Here is a 17,791-nt window from a genome sequence, read left to right as displayed (position 1 = left end):
TTCCTGTTCTGTTGTGTGATTTACAAAAGTTCCTAAGCTGATAGGAAAGTTTCACACACTTCTGCTTCAAAAAAAATCAATGGAAGTGGCGAGGTGAGAAAAATAGTCAAAATTCTCTGAGGTTGAGGAACAACATTGGTGGTCAGCAGAGTGAGAATACCAATAATATAATTAGCATCTACAGTAAAATCCTCAATTAATACTAAAGACTTCTGTTCTTACCCCTGCTCCATTCCCTGGAATGGTTCTGGCATCACATTCAAAATTCTGCAATTCCATGTTGTGCCAACATAAACAAAAGCTGAAGGTTAGGGCCTAATAATATGGCCTGTTTCTCAACCTCCAAAAAGTCTTTTACGTCCCAAATATGGCAGGTAAGAAGTTCACACTCATTATGAGTCACAGGTTCCACTGCCCACAATGTTGGTAAAGACCAAAAAATAAGTGTGCAGTACCCAGTCCTGAAACAGGCATCAAATCCCTTTACTTATTTGTCTGAAGTCACTTCATAGGGCACAATGAGGATCGTGGAGCCATATGAACTTTAGAGGCAGCAACATTATTAAAGTTGCAGCCATAAACCCAGATCTTTTGGTTTCTTTTGCAGGTAATTGTCAAGATTTTAATCATTACAGTTTCTAACAAATGAAATTACAAGCTTGCCATAATATATGTGTCAGAAACTGTGTTTTATGTGCTGGTGATCTTCGAACGCGTGTTAAGATTCCATCCTATGAATGAGTTTGCACTATTGTGCCATGCCTGGCATGACAGCTGTCAAGATAGCCCCATAGTTTGCCTTAGTGAAGATTGCTAAAAGGGCTGTACCATGCTGCCAAAGAGTAACTAGAGGCACAGGGATGACAACTATGGAAGAATGGCAGAAGTGCGCTGGTTTTTGGTTACACATGGCACAAAACAGTCAGACAAGAAATGAGGAGGTGGAGGTAGAAATTCCGATTCTGGTAGGAGATGGCCAGGCAAATGACTTCAGCAGCTGTCAAGAGCCCTTGAGGATAGCCAAGGCTCAGTTGGAGCATCCTTGTCTCCGAGTCACAAGGTTCTGGGTTCACTCCAGGGCTTGAGTACAAAAATCAAGGCTGATGCTCCCATGCAGTACAGAGGGCATGCTGTGCTGGCGGTGGGGTCATCTTTCAGATGAGGCATTAAATCAAGGCCTCAACTGCCTGCTCAAATGGATGTGAAAGTATTTCAAAGAAGAGCAGGTTAGTTATTTATACAGCGTCCTGACCAATATTTATCCCTCAACAGCACAAAAATAATCCTAGTCACTATCACATAACAGTGTGGAAGTTTGTTGTGTGCATATTGGCTGCTGTGTTCCTACATTACAACAGTGACTAAGCTTCAAAAAGTACTTCATTGGCTGTAAAGGGCTTTGAGGCATCTGCTGGTAGTGAAAAGCGCTATATAAATACACGTCCTTCTTTCTTATTTTGTTGCCCCTCGTCTGTCAGCAAATAAGCTAAACTGCAAAAGTGGGTGTTGCACAGTGAGACAGACTCCATCACATAGTGTTACATTCAGAAAAGTAAAACCATTTTTTAATTCAAAAAGTGAAGAATAAAAATGTTTCTGTGACAAAAAAAGTATTTTCCTTAAGATTAAAAGCACTAAAATAGCAGTCTGAGTCAGTAGCATCAGGTGTTTATAATCTCCGAATTGCATTCTGACGTTAATTTCCTTAACTGCAGATGCAATGAAAATTTTAAGTCCATGACACCTGGAAACCATAAAAGAAACTGGGTGCACATTATAGTAAATCCTCACTTAATGTTGTGGTTGCAATCCTGTAAATGCCCACATCCTGTGAATGAATTTAAAAAATCACAGCTTTAGTGAAACATTGGTTTCCATAAGAATCAATGTTAAAACTGTAGTTAGGTTCTGTAGGACCTTCCTTATCAGAAAAAAAACAAATATTATAACATTACACCCTCTTAAGTTGAGATATTTTATGTTGCTGAATTCCTACATTGGTAAATGAAATCACTTAAAAAATAAAATAGGTTTAAAAATATAAAACAAAAATGTATCTTTCAACTTGTAGTGCGTCCTGCTCACCTGCTTCCTGAACCTCCCGCTCCCTGATTCTCCTGGTCACTGCAAATCCTCCTCCTCAACAACCCTCTGAGTTGCGGCCTCTCCCCTTCTCCGACCTCTGAATTGTGGTATTTCCTCTCCCCACTGTGAGCGAGGGCTCAGGTGAAGAGCAGCAATTGGGACATTTAAAAATAACATGAACTGTAGCAGCCCCAGCTCGGGAATCGTACTTCCACTACTTCGGTGTTTTGGCTTTGGGTCAGATCTGGATTTTCATTAGGAACACAGATTCAGGAGAGGGAAGCAGCGAGAGTCCTGAAGTCATTGCGCACTCGCGTGATATTTCGCGGGAATCGGCAGCATGCCCGCTGACAATTATAAGGCCTATTAAGGCCATTAAAAAGTTAATTAACTTAAATTTTTTGCTGCCCGTCCAACCTTACAGTTGGCAGGCAGGCAAAAAGGCCAAGCGGCCTTTGCACTTTTTTGGAAACCTCATCCACGGGTGTGGTGAGGTTTCCAAAAGCACATGAAAATCAAATAAAACCTTTATTTTTTCATTAATAACATGTTCCTGCTCATGTGATAGAGTCACATGAGGGGACATATTTCATAACATTTATAAAACCTTTAATTTTTTTGTTTGAAATCAATGCTTCTCCCTGAGGCAGAGAGCTGCCTCAGGGAGATTATGTAGCATGCACTCGCACGCATGCGCAAAGGTCGTGCTTGCCCCACTCGTTCTCCTCACCCACCCCACACAGGCAGCGCTGAGCGCTGTCATTCACATTTCATGCTGGGTGAGCCTTAATTGGCCTGCCAGCATGAAATTGCCTTCTGGGCCCGATCATGGGTGGCAGGCATCTTCCCCACCGAGCCCGCATGCCAAGGGCAAAATTCTGCCCCATGGTGAGGATCAGTGCTTTTTTTTTTAATTCATTCACAGTATGTGGGCATGAGTGGCATGGTCAACATTTATTGTCCATCGCTAAATGCCCTAGAGGAAATGGAGTAGCTTTCAGAAATCTGTCACATTTGCTGTGGGTCTGGAGTCACTTAGAGGCCAGGCCAGGTAAGCTCAGCAGATTTCCTACCCTACAGGACATTAGTGAACCAGATGGGTTTTTACAACAAACTAATTCTTTCACAGTCACCATTACTGAGGCTAATTTTTAAATTCGCCATTTGCTAAGGGGGGATTTGAACTCATAGGCATGATTTTCCCTCCAGGAGCAGGAAATTCCTGGTCCTGTACCCACTCCCCCAAAGGGGATGGGAGGGAAAATAGTCACCATTCCTGATTTTCATAGGGGGACTCATTTCATTGGCCTGGAAATAGGCTCTGCATTCAATTAGGGAGAGTGGGCAGAGTCTCCAAGTTGGAGAACCAGGGGCCTTCCAGTTTGAAAGGAGCAGCAGGTTGCAATAGAAAATAAGGGAGAGTGTGCTTTAAAATGGGAGTGACTTCTCTCTAACTTTTTAAAACTTAAATAAAAAAATGGATGTTGCAGCCAAGCCACCACTGTGGGGTGGGGAGAGGGAGGGTGAGCCCCTCTGCAGGGCAGCCTGTGGCTGTTCCTGCATCAAGGCAGGCAGAGAGGGAGGGCCCCAAGCCTGTCTGGAGTGTTGGCTGTCGCCAGCAACATAACACCCCTCCCCAAGGTGCCACCCGGAAGCCAAAGGCCAGTCATTCAATTGGCCTCAACAGGCTGTTAATGGGCCATGTCAGCTACCCCCCGAATGCGGGCATGTAGTGCTATAGCACCACGCTTCCCAATCGCACCTCTGCGAAAACAGCCTGGAACGGAGCTGGGGAACCAGGATGCCAGCCAGCAGTGATATTCTTAACTCCCGCTTACCTCCATTTCCAGAATCAGCAGAGACTCAAGATCCTGCCCCATATTTCTAGGTGGTTACTCCGGGCCTCTGGATAATCAGTTACTAACATAATCACTATGCCAATGCACTTGATAGGGTCAATCAGTGTGTGGCACTTTGCAAGGGTGAGGATCCAGGCTGCAGAGTACTAGATTAGCTGAGATGTTTGAAGACTGAAGGCACTACAACTGGCATGAATGTCATTCCATTAGAAAGACAGAAAAGAGTAATCACTACTTTTCAATAAGCTCAGTCAGAAAGTGTATGTCTCCAAATATTTGATGAGAACTGAAGCAGGCTTAACAGTGATCACAATTTAAGATGGACCATTTGAGTGGGGCTATATTCCTGGTTTTGGAGAGAAAAGGAAAAAACATTCCAGGCAGTTCAAATGAAGTATAAATGCTGGCATGGGATGGTTGGGTTGAATAGCCTGTTTCTGTGCTGTATATTTTATGTAATTCTACTTTAAGGCATAGTATCACTCCCAGATTAGATTAATGTGAGTGGCCAATATGACCACAGCTCCCTTTTCACATTGGCTGCAAATGTTGTCAATTTTACATGTACATACTAGCAGCCTCAATTCGAAGTCATTTTTGCAGGTGTACCAAAAAAAGATTTCAGCAGATCTGTTTCTATTGTGAAGACACAAGCCCGGTTTAAACCTATTTGGTGTCAATATCTTTCTGCACTTACTTAATATCAACAAAAAGAACATTTTTTGCACTTGTGTCTACATTTAACTGTAAGAATTGCACTGCACTCCACTGAAATAAAAAGCCTTCATAATTGATTTTAAAATCATGCTGGCTAACACCGGGGATCTCAACTACAACATAGATTTAACTTTGTCTTCAACTTTTAGTAATCCATGTTGAATTTAAATTATAAAGTAATTCTGCCATGTTGAATAAAAAACTCATCTTAGCAAAGGTATCACTTGAAAATGGACTCCTGAACACACACTACTAAACAAATACAAACTGCAAATACAGAACATACATGCCAGGACTGGTAGTCTAGGAAAAATAAACTGAATGACAACAGTCACACAACATCAAGACAGTTACATCATCCACAATATTAGTGCTTTACTTTCTATAAAATCATTGATTCCCAAGTGAATCCCAATTATACAATCAGCATTTTCATATTTTTAGTATATAATTCTTCTTGAGCTTACTTAAGATTCTGGCTATGATTCAATGTATATTTTGAGATTATGTTTTTTTTCCATACCTATGGAACTGTGGAGGGCTACAAAAGGCAATGGTTGAATTATTTTGGCCCAGAGATGCAAAATCACAATTAAACTTGCAGCTAGTCATACATCCTGACTCAATTTTGGAATCTCAATCTGATGAGCTGCAACAGATATCCGAGTAAGCTCTCTTGCCATAAATGAGGCCAGGGACACAAATTCATGGAGGCCATCTCTCCTCTTGGAATGGGTGGCTTGTCAGTCAGCACACTTTACCAGCCTGCTACCCATCCAAGGATCAATACAGACCCCTTGGGCCCAATTTTAACTCTGTTTATTAAGTTCCTGGGTTTTGAATGGGTTAAGATTGAGCCTCTTGAGGGACAACAAGACTACATCAATGTGATGCACACCCATGCGGACAGATAAATAACCTGTTGTCACTCACCCTCTGGCTTCACACATCAAGAATGCCAATTTCCTGTGAAACCAATGGTTAAACTTTCTGTGTCTGTGTTGCCACTTCATTTATAATTTGTTTAAAATGTATCTATAATTATGTGCATATACACAATAAATAAATGTCTATCTTAATAACGCCAAAAAAAAGGAACCTAGCCGACCAGCCGAATCTGTACTTGGAAAATTATCCCACCTTCCCCCCCAGCTGTCAATCAGAGTCAATAATGGAATGGAAAAGTCAAAGGGAAGCAGAAAATCTGTACATCAAAAAACCAAAAAAACCCAAAAATATTTGTTCAGTTATAAGGAAAGATCATAGTCGATTCGAAACATTAACCCTGCCTCTCTCTACACAGATGCTGTCTGACCGGTTGAGTATTTACAGCATTTTCCGTTTCTATTGTAGAAAAGTGTTATTTGACTTGAATGTGTCAAGAATCGACCGCCAAATAATTATAAGTATTGCAAGTATTAAAAGTGCGCAGACGACATACGAGTTACTCATGGAATACAATCACAAACTTAAATTCCGTACAAATTTACCTGCCAAGTACGTGACCCGAGGGACAACAGTAATTAAAGAGGATTCCTTCTGGTTACTTAAATGGTTTACTGTAACACAAATTGCTTTTGTACAGTTGTCATAAACATATCAAAACTACACACACAACTTTCTTACGAGAGCTCGGCACTAAGCACCGTCGTTTCCTGACATAAGTAAATACTTCACTGTACCAAGGTGCGAAGAGATTGCAGTGCAGTATTTATAAAGTGGAAACGCTTCATCGCTCTTTTCGTGACACGTTTTATGAATAACTTACTTTTCTTTCAAAAGTGCACTCACTGGTAACAACGATTCCCCAAAGTGCGGTAAGCTATTTTGAAAGGACACTATAGCAATCTCCAAAGCCGGACACAAGATTCTTTCCGTCCTAAACCTGATCTACAATCGCACTGAAAGTGAACTGCCACAATTCGTGCAAGATATAAAGTGAGCCCGGACACGTGCCCAGTCCCTTGACCAGGCAGGAGACAAGGAGGCGGCGCACTCTCCCTAGCACCAATACTGCGAGTCATTGCAAACTCTTATCAGAGTTCCCCAATCCAACCAGAAGCAACATGTTACCAAAACTGATGTGACCTTGCTTCTCAAATAGACTTCATATTGCCGTGGGCTAAAATATTTTGTTGAAGTTTTGTGAATTATTTTCAGAGCTTTGAATTATTCACCCAGTTGGGCATTTTTCTTGCAACCAACTGAAACACAACACTGAATAAAATTAAATTCCTTATTACATTGGATTTCAAGATTTTTATTGGTACTTTGAGATCACAGTTCACAGTGCAGTTTTACTGTGAATGCCGCGACTAACATTACGCATAGATAGCGCAAGTGTCAGCTGTGGCTTCTTTGGTGACACTATTTTCTAAAGCAGAAGGTCGTGGGTTGAATTCTCACTCCAGGACTTAAGCACAAAAAAATATAGGTTGACACTCCAAAGTCATTCCGAGGGAGTGCAGTTGGAGGTGCTGTCCCTCAGATGAGACATTAAACTGAATCCCAAAAGATCCCATGGCACTAATTCTATTAAGAGCAGGGAATTTATTAAAGCAAAATACTGCAGATGCTGAAAATCTGAAATAAAAACAGAAAGTCCTGGAAATACCCAGCAGGCCTGGCAGCATCTGTGGGGAATTTACTTTTGGTGCCCTGGCCAATATTTATCCCTTAATCAACATCGCAAAAACAGATGATCTGGTTATTGTCATATTGCTGTTTGTGAGAGTTTGCTGTGTTGTCTATATTACAATAATGATATACTCTAAAAGTATATCATTGGCTGTAAAGCATTTTGAGACATCCAATGGTCATGAAAGGCACCATATAAATGCAAGTTGTTTTTTTTGTTACAATGGAGTGCAGTGGGTCATCATGTACTTGCTATGAATTAAGTTATTGTTTTAACCAATATGCCATCAGTTGGATTTTCAGGATGGAAAAAGCTAAAGTACACAGAAGTGTAATTTCTACAGTGGTGGATTTAGACATTTTTGAAAGGGAAAATGAGTTCTGCAAAATTTATTCTACAGCAACCTGCTGCAACAGGTAGGATTGACAGCAATATGAAGACATTCAAAATGGCTGAACAATAAAGACAAATGGGGCTAAAAGTTTCTGGTTCTTTTGGTGTGCTCCTGCTCTAACTCTGATGGGAGTGTGCCAGAGGGGCTGGAAATTGAGCCAGGACTGGGATCTGTTAGATTCCTCATTTGCATAAGATTTCCTACCATGCTGCTAAATGCTAGTGGTTGGCAGTGGGATTCAGGCTGGAATGAGGATATGGAGTCTTGAAAATTTAAGTGGGTTTTTTTTTATCTTTAAAGCAGCCCCCCTACAAAGAGAGAAAGAAAGCATCTTTCCCCAGGATGATCCAGAATTCACATCCCCAAACTCCCCTCTCTACACCTGGCAAGCATCAGTGAGCCAATGCCTGGAACGCAAAGTAAGGTACTTCTCCATAATCCTAGTCTGTTGCATCGATGGTGGAGGTTTGCAACAAGTGCATTCTGACCTTATCCTTGTCCATATCTCAACACCACTCCCACCCACACCCACCCTCCCCCCACCATGCCATTGATTTTCAACCCCTGTAGTTTTTAACTTCTGTTTTTGCAGGTTTGATATTGGCTGATCAGAACAATATTAACTGCTTATTGCCAGGAATTGAAGTAACTCACTGTGGATCTGCCAGAATGTTTAAAAATATTTTAAAAAAATGCATGCTTAGAATTTGGATAACAATGGAGATGCCAATTGTTACCCATTTCTAGTTGTTCTGAGAGCATCAAGAATCACCAGGACCAGCATCACATGTAGACCAAACTAGGAAGAGGTGACAGTTTTCCTTCTCTGAGAAACATTAGTGAACAGCTGGATTCTAATTATATTTTGGCATCTTTTACTCAATTTTTTTACAGTGCAATGTTGGAAAGCTTCTAAAATTGACTAAAATTACTGTCATATCAAGAAGAGAGGTGTGTCCTGCTTGGTCTGAAATGTACATATATAGAGCTGAAACATTTGTCAGCGATGTGTCAACGATCCAGGAATTGGAACAAACACTGGACAGATTATGGAGGTGGAAATGGATGATCTTAATAATGGTGTGGACATATGGTCAGAGGTGCATCTCAGGGTTAAATATGACACAAGGTTGTGAACAGTTTGGTTCAGCCTCAGACAATTTCCAGGGAGAGGGATGGGGCTGGTGGCTAGGGAACTGAGTTAGAAGCAGAGACCAAAGATAGTGGCTTTGGTCTTTCTATCAACATCCTGGGGGTTACCATTGACCAGAAACTGAACTGGACCAGCCCCAAAAATACCGTGACAACAAGAGCAGGTCAGAGGCTAGGAGTCCTGTGGTGAGTAACTCACCTCTTGATTCCCCAAAGACTGTCCACCATCTACAAGGCACGAGTCAGGAGTGTGATGGAATACTCCCCACTTGCCTGGATGAGTGCAGTTCCAACAACACTCGAGAAGCTTGACACTATCCAGGACAAAGCAGCTCGCTTGATTGGAACCTCCCACGAACATTCACTCCCTCCACCACTGTCGAACAGTGGCAGTAGTGTGTATCATCTACAAGATGCATTGCAGAAACTCACCAAAGCTCCTTAGGTGGCCCCATAACCACGACCACCTAGAAGGACAAGGGCAGCAGATACATGGAAACACCAAATGGAAGTTCCCCTCCAAGCCACACACCATCCTGATTTGGAAATATATCACCGTTTTTTCACTGTCGCTGGGTCAAAATCCTCGAACTCCCTTCCTAACAGCACTGTGGATGTACCTACACCACAGTGACTGCAGCGGTTCAAGAAGGCAGCTCACCACCACCTTCTCCAGAGCAATTAGGGATGGATAATACATACTGGCCTAGCCAGTGACACCCACACCCCGTAAATGTATGAAAAAAATTAATTGGAGATTTCTGCTCATCCAGTGTGTGGGAAAAAAATAACACCATGGTATAGTAGCTTAATGAGAGCACTGAAGAATTTATATTAAGTTGTTTTTGTAACTCTTTTGTCAACAGAACAGAAATTGGTCTGCATTAATAAGCATGTATGCTAGTACAGCATATGTCTTTCCAACTAATAGTCTCATGAACCTGAGAGTGAAAAAGGATAGAATCATGGAATCGTGCAAATTTATGGTGCAGGAGACCATTCACCCTATCGTGTCTGTGCTGGCTGCAAAAGCGTTGCAGCCTAACCCCACTTTCCAGCTCTGAATTGGTCCCTAGTTTTGTAGTTCTTGTAAGTAGCATTCCGTTTGCTGTGCCTCTTATAAATGAACAGAAATATAACAAAATAATAAATATTCAAACTCTAATAAAATAAATCAAAACCAGCCTCTTTCTTGGTTCCTCTTTTACGGGAGAAGTGGCACATGGGACAATGAAGCGTTTAAAATTAAAGAGACGGGCGTTAGGACCCGGAGGAAACAAATGCGCAGAGGCTGCTGGGTGAGTGAATGCAGTGGGAGAGATGGCAGCTGGAGCATTCATCCATTGATAGGAATAACTCAGATACTGGTACTGCATCGTCCGGAGGAAAGAAGCACAATCTTTCCAGCGAAATCAGTTCCCCTTGGCTCCCCAAAATTAGGAGTAGTAATTGCCTTGTTAGCACCTTGGGTTTTTCAGGGAAGGGATGGAGCACATCAGAACCCCAAAGGTAAAAGCAGATGCTCAAGCTGCAGCTGGCATCACTGATGTGCTGTTATTGTGCATGACGTTGTCATTTGTTGTTTTGACCTTGTCACTTGTGAGGTATTGGATTTGGAAAGCTTGTTTTTTTAAAAAAAAAATTGCTTGGTTTTACCCATTCGGGTGTAATATGCATTACAATGAAAACAGATTTTCAAAAAATCTAAAAAGAATAACAGTCTCATTCCAAATATAGTATGTGGCATTTTGGATAGCTTTAAGTGATTAATGGTCTCTTTAAAAACACAAACTCTTGTTTAATTTCAAATTCCAAATACATTGGTCTGTTCCTGCGTTCCAGTGTATCATAGACCCATGAAGGAACATTTGCTCCTTCAGTGTGAAGCTGTATTTGCTTCAATATATAACTCAGTTTAAGACCGCTACAAGGCCAAGGGCACTTCGTAAGCCTTTTTTGAGGATTGCATAGCAGGAAGTTGTTTACTCAGTAGTAATGTTTGAAATAACTACTGACATCATCATATCTGTAACAGCATCATTTGTCATAATTATAGGTTTTTTTGTCTGGACTGCTTTAATTAATCAGTTTAAGGGGTGCATCTGTGGATGTGTTTATTTGGTGGGGGGTGGGAATGCATGACACACTTGGATGCTCGTGAGGCGCGCAGAGGGCTGGGAGTGTTTGATGCATGTGCGATTGCCAATGATTGGTGGCGGGCTGTGGGAGTTGATGGAGGATAAAAACAGTGGAAGGTAAGGGGAACCCAACAACAAAATTTGTTTCGCTGGGGACATTGTTTTTGTGTGGGGTGGAATGGGATTGGCAGGAGCAATGAGGATGGAATAGGATAGAGTTTGCTTGAGAGGGATGACATGAAAGGAATGGATGAGATGATGGGGTTGGTTAAGTGTGGTAAAATGGCAGGAACAATTATTTGATGCAACTTATCATTTGAAGCAAAAACAGAATTACCTGGAAAAACTCAGCAGGTCTGGCAGCATCGGCGGAGAAGAAATCAGTTAACGTTTCGAGCCTTCATGGCCCTTCGGCAGAACTGAAGCATAGTAACTGCTGAGTTTTTCCAGGTAATTCTGTTTTTGTTTTGGATTTCCAGCATCCGCAGTAGCTTTTAGCTTTTTGTTTTTATCATTTGAAGGCTATTCTTTGTGCTGAAAATGAGGATTCTCTAGATTTGAATGGAAAATTTTTCAGAGAGTTGTCAGGTGAACTAGATGAATACACCAGCATTGATTCTATAGGTGAAGCAGATGATAGCATTCCATACCTGCACTCTCCTGAGTTTCTACACTGCTAACACCAATGGACAAGTCACCACACAAGCTTAGACTTAAAGAAGGAGCAGTTGTAATGTAGCTACAAAGTTTGATTCCTATTGTCATGGAACAAGATTGCTAGTCCAGAACCTGTTTGATGATTGCTGAAATTATGACTGCAGATTTTAAGGAAATAGAGATGTATTCCTCGAATAATATTGAGCCCATCAGATATAAAACTGCCTTTCAACTCAGGAGAAAACTATTCCCAATTAGATTTTCATATTCTATGATTATAGCCAAATCACAAGGCCAGACTCTTGACAAAAATTGTATTTATAGTCCTAAGCCAGTTTTTACACATGGGCAGCTTTATGTGGCTTTTTCCAGACTGGGAAGTTTTAATTCCGTTGGTCTTTGGTCAAGGAATAACTAGAAATCCTGTATTTAAAGAAGTACTGTTGCAATAAATTTAGTAATTTGACCGTAAATGTTTTACGAGTCCCTTCTAGTTTTATGCTACTATATTATCAGTAAAACTCAATCTGGTTACCTGACAAATTTTATATGGATCACCTGAACTGCTGCTTTGATGTCCTGTAAACATATCAAAATTGTTACTGCCCCCACTGGTACTACAGTGCAACTTGATAAAGAATGAACACCTTAGTCTTTATTTACTCTACATGTTAGTGTCTGTATTCTGTCATTCTCTGTTGTTTCTATCAGATTTCCATTTTGTAATATGGACAACAAAACAAATGCTTTATTTGTTCCGCAAATTAATTAACATTTGTTGGCATGCTCCGTGCGAGTTCACTGATACCTTTTCAGGTCTCATTTAAAAAATACGACAAAGCTATGACTTTGTGTACACCAATACAGGACAGTTAGTTTGATGATGAATGAAATTGCCTATTGTAACATAAAATTATGCCAAAGTATGTCTGTAGTTATAGTTATATGCTTAGAGCTGGGTCTTTTTGTTCTTTAAATGCATGGATTTTAGGAAGATTTGACTGAGATGTTATTAAAATAAGAAGGGGCTAGACTATGTCCAAATGGAAAGCCTATTTAAATTAGGTAGGGGATATACCTATAAGCGTAGAACTAGGTTAGATATCAAGAGCTTTTTTATCTGTACAAGGCCATCGACAATGGAGCAAGTTGCCGGGCTGTACAGTGTATGTGGATTTGTTACAAGCATTCAAAAGGGAGCTGAACAAGTTTCTGGTTCATGCCAATATTGATATGTATGAGGGATGTTAGGTGATAGAAACATAGAAAGATTTACGGCACAAATTGCAGCCATTCAGGCCATCATGTCCATACCGGCTGAAAAAAAACTATCCAGTGCAATTCGGCTTTTGGTCCTTAGCTTGTGTAGGTTAGGTAACTTCAGGTGCACATCCATTTTTTTTAAATGCCTTGATGGTTTCTGCCTCTACCACCCTTTCACCCAGTGACTTCCAGTTACCCACCACCCTCTGGGTGAAACATCACTCCTCAATTTCCTTCTAATCTTTTTACCGATGTTATGGCACAGCGGATGGTAAATGATGAGCTGTTCAAATCCCAGAGGGAAACTTGAACAGCTGGCACAACTATTTTACAATGTATATTTATTTCGAGATGCATGCTTGAATTCAGTAGTAATAAGACCACCGAGCCTTATAGGCTTCTTACAAAACTAAATTAAACCTTTATTAATTAAAAAAATGATTTTAAGCACATACATAGGTTTACAAATTACTACAATGATAACTCCTAGCTCCCTTAGTTAATCTAATTCCCAGTTACACCTTTGTTAAGGCAACAGTAAAACACATAGGGCAGAATTTTCTGGCTGTCGGGCGGGCAGGCCCGACCCAATCTCTGGCGGGCAGGGAGCTGATCCCCGCCAGCGTGGGCGGGCTAATTAAGGCCCGTCTGGCGGGAAGCGCTATGCGAGAGTGCGCACGAAAGAATGCACATCTCCCTGAGGCTGCATTTAGCCTCAGGGAGATCACTTCCATTTTGAACAATATTAAAAATTAAAAAAAAGAATTCCCTAACATGTCCCCCTCATGTGCCAATGTCACTTGAGATGGGACATGTTCATAATTTACAGATTAGATTTATTAAAATTTTTAACACCCTGCATAAAACCTCATCCCGCCTATGGATGAGGTTTCATTTTTTCTATTTGCTGCTGGGGCTCCTGGCCTGCTTGTCAACCTTAAGGTTGGACGGGCAGGTCCTTTTAATTGTTTTAATGATCCTGTCAATGGCCTCAATTGGCCGTTGACAGGTCAGCGGGCCCACAGCTGATTTTGCTGCGGGCCTGCCTTCCTGAAAAGTTAAATGGGGCGGGATGATGGGGGTTCCGCCTGACATCATCCCACGTCATTTTACGTGTCGGCGAGCGGGCCCCGCCCCCTGCTCACTGACGGCAAAATTCTGCCCATAGATTTTAAAAGACCCAGGCAAAGTAACGTGATATCCTGAACAGTCAAATTCTGAGTTTTCTTGACTTCAGTTCATGTAGATAGCAACTTGAGGCTTAAAGGCTGGAGGCTTTTCACACTTATTAGATCTTAGAATGCCTTCTTCCCACACTCAACTTAATCTCCTTTATACAGGTCTCTCCCTTTTTAATGTAAATCACATTGTCCCAATAAGTCTTTTCAACTCTACTTTTCTAATAAAAAAATCTTTCAGAATACCAATTTTATCAGTAAGCTTTGGGAAAATAAACACATTGTTTGGCTTCTGGCTAAGTGTAACATTTCACCAACTCTTTTGAAATTCAAATTACTCAGGTTTATCTAAAAATGCAAATTTTCCCTTTACACCTCATACTCTAAATCTTCTGCCATGTTTACCTATTTAATATTTCAAACCTAGCTTCTCCTCCGACACATCAAAACCTCCAGACCAATAGTCTTTAATTAATTTAAGTACCATACACACACTATTCCTATCTCACAATAAATTCCAATAATGTTATGAAAATTATTATATTTTCCTGACACTCCCCCCTTACTAAAAATGAACCATCATAATTTAAAAAGATAGCTTCATTTTCTTAACCCATCTTGGATTATCTCCTATACTTATTACACTATTACATTACCAGATGCATGTATTAACATAATATATATATATATATATATATATATATATATATATATATACACAAATCCTTGGTAGCAGCAGAAATCAGTGTCCAGGACTTAAATGTCCAATTTTCTCTTTAAGCTTCAAACTCTTGACAATGCATCTGCAATCAGATTTTCTCGTCCAGCCATATGTATAATCTGTAGATTAAATTGTTGCAGTAATAAACTTCATCTGAATAGCCTTACATTTCTGTCCTGAAATTTGTCCAGGATTGTGGTCTGTACAAACACTCCACCCTGTTCTCTTGTCCACATGTCTGTCCTTGGCTTGCTGCATTGTTCCAGTGAAGCCCAACGCAAACTGGAGGAACAGCACCTCATCTTCCGACTAGGCACTTTACAGCCTTCTGGGCTGAATATTGAATTCAACAACTTTAGATCTTAAACTCCCCCTCCCCCCATCCCCACTCCGTTTCTCCCCCCTCCCCTTTTTTTTCAATAATTTATATAGATTCTTCTTTCCCCACCTATTTCCATTATTTTTAAATCTAAAACTAAAACCTTGTTGGTCTTTCCACCCCACCCCCACTAGAGCTGTACTTTGAGTATCCTGTCTTCCATTCTTAATTAGCACTTTTCTTAGACAAATATCACCACCTTCAACACCTCTTTGATCCTTTTGTCTGTGACATCTTTTGATTATCTGCTCCTATCACTGCTTGCTTATCTCCACAATCACCACACCCTCAACTTCTCTCTCCCCCCGCCCCCCCACCTTAAACCAGCTTATATTTCTCCTTTCTCCTAACTATGCTTCAGTTCTGCCGAAGGGTCGTGAAGGCTCGAAACGTTAACTGATTTCTTCTCCACCGATGCTGCCAGACCTGCTGAGTTTTTCCAGGTAATTCTGTTTTTGTTTTGGATTTCCAGCATCCGCAGTAGCTTTTAGCTTTTTGTTTTTGATGAGTTATTTGCAATGCATTTCAACAAATTTCAAAATGCTGTAATGCTAACACCAGACCCAAAGTTTCCTTTTCAATTGTTGAATATCTTCTGTTGTACATTCAACTTTCATGAAAAATAACCTATCGGTTTTTCAAATCCATTTTCATCTTCTTGTAATAGAACCCCCCCCAATACCTCAACGGCCAACTTAAATTACTTGGCATAATTGGGTACTGCCAAAACTGGTGGTGTAGTTAATACAGTCTTCAAACTGTCAAATACCTCCTGACACTCCTGTGTCCATTGAAACGTCTTGTTCTTTTTTAATAGTTCAGTTAATGGAGCAACCACACTGCCAAAATTTGGTACAAATTTCTGGTAAAATCCACTTATGCCCAGAAATCTCAAAATTTCTCGGTTTGTTCTGGGAATGGGGAAATCCACAATAGCTATGCCTTTCACATCCCTCAGAGCCACCTTACCATGTCCAATGGTATGGCCTAGATACTTAACTCACACTTCTGCAAATTCACTTTTAGTCAAGTTCATCACCAGATTAGCTTCTTGTAATCGACAAAACAATTTTTCCAGATGTTGTAAGTGCTCCTCCCACATCTGACTGAAAACTATCAAATGGTCAATATAAACAACATAATTGCTTAGACCTGCAATTTCTTTGTTTGTCAGGCTTTGAAATGTTGCATGTGCATTTTTAATACCAAATGGCATGACTTTAAACTGATATATTCCATCTGGTGTCACAAAAGCCGATATCTCCTTTGCTATCTCCGATAACGGAACTTGCCGAAATCTTCTTAGTAAGTCGATCTTTGTGATAAATTTTGATTGTCCCACTTTCTCAATGCAGTCTTCCAGCTGTGGTATAGCGTATGAATATGCTTTTGTCACCGCATCCACCTATCGATACACAGTCCACGCACAGTCTTTGTGTTCAATCCGGTTTCCATACCAGCGCAATAGGTGAACTCCAGTTACTGCAACTAGACCCAATGATATAATTTTGAAGCATCAATTTGATTTCTTTCCGTACTTGTGATAACTTTGCCAGATTTAACGTATAAGGATGTTATCTTATTGAAGATAAAACACCAGCACACACATCATGTATAGCTAAATTGTCCTACCCAGCTTATTCCCACAAATAGCTTTGTGTGACTGCAATAGCTTCCCCAAATCACTTTGACATTTGTCTGGAAGATAACTCAATATTATATTTAAATTTTCAAGTACCGTCTCATTATCCAATTTAATTAGAGGAAATTCCATTTCAGAATCCTACATTTCTACCTCTTTCTCATTATCTACCACCACTAACACCTCCTTTTGGTCCTCTTCCCTGTCAAAGTACCTTTTAAGCACATGTACATGACACACCTTCTGCTTCTTTCTTCTATCTGGAGTATTTATTAAATAATTTACTCCATTTGGTTTCTTTTCAATCCTGTAAGGCCCACTAAACTTTGCCTTTAACGAGTCACCTAGTACTGGTAAAACAGAACTAGCACTTTCTCCCCAGCAACAAAACTACGAGCTATAGTTTTCCTGTCTACCCTCACTTTCATCACTTTTTTCCACTACTTCAGCAATCACTCCACCTGTTTTCCTCTTACTCCTTAAATTTACCTTCCACAATGGAATAGGTTTAGCATCTAACCCCACTTATTATCATCTGCTCCTGCAATACTCCCTCTGAACAACAAATATCACTATCCCACAACTTTAAGGATTGACTAGCCTGTGTCTCTTAAAATTAACATCTTTACCTACTCCACCCTGTACACATGGAAAGACTTACTCGTCACATACAAAATCCTTAAACATTTCTGTAACTTGCTCCTCAGAATTCACTTGGGTAAATTATGAACACATACCCACTTCATTACCTAACACTGATCCTTCCTGTTTTACCTGTACACAAACCACTGATTTTTCCTGTGCCTGAGCCTCAGAATCCACGGTACTTTTACTTCCAGAACTTTTCTGCACCCTAATAATCCCAACAGATTTTCCCTGCAATTTCCAACACACAAACTTTGTGTGTCCAACTTTTTACAATAAAAACATCTCAATTTTCAAATGTCACTTCTCCCCTTTGCACTTTC

General features: G+C 40.5%; 2 protein-coding genes across 4 annotated transcripts in view; one reads left to right on the top strand and one right to left on the bottom strand.

The window, feature by feature from the left end:
* LOC144684569 (cationic amino acid transporter 2-like) overlaps positions 1-6,582 on the bottom strand; it is a 207,315-nt gene extending 200,733 nt beyond the window's left edge. For both annotated transcript variants that reach the window (XM_078548524.1, XM_078548533.1), the window contains exon 1: positions 6,430-6,582. The gene's annotated coding sequence lies outside the window, so the exon portion shown is untranslated. The remainder of the gene's footprint in view (positions 1-6,429) is intronic.
* A 3,558-nt stretch (positions 6,583-10,140) lies between these two features.
* The window catches only part of LOC144684590 (phosphatidylinositol-3-phosphate phosphatase MTMR7-like), a 136,802-nt gene continuing 129,151 nt past the window's right edge, over positions 10,141-17,791 (top strand). Inside the window, exon 1 of one of the 2 annotated variants that reach the window (XM_078548583.1) lies at positions 10,141-10,354. In XM_078548583.1, coding sequence (XP_078404709.1) covers positions 10,331-10,354 — 24 coding nt within the window. In that variant the 5' untranslated portion in view covers positions 10,141-10,330. The remainder of the gene's footprint in view (positions 10,355-17,791) is intronic. The other variant, XM_078548573.1, reaches the window with a different exon arrangement.

This window comes from Cetorhinus maximus, chromosome 1 (genome assembly GCF_964194155.1).
Source record: "Cetorhinus maximus chromosome 1, sCetMax3.hap1.1, whole genome shotgun sequence".
NCBI lineage: Eukaryota > Metazoa > Chordata > Chondrichthyes > Lamniformes > Cetorhinidae > Cetorhinus > Cetorhinus maximus.
This window is presented reverse-complemented; position numbering and strand designations above follow the sequence as displayed.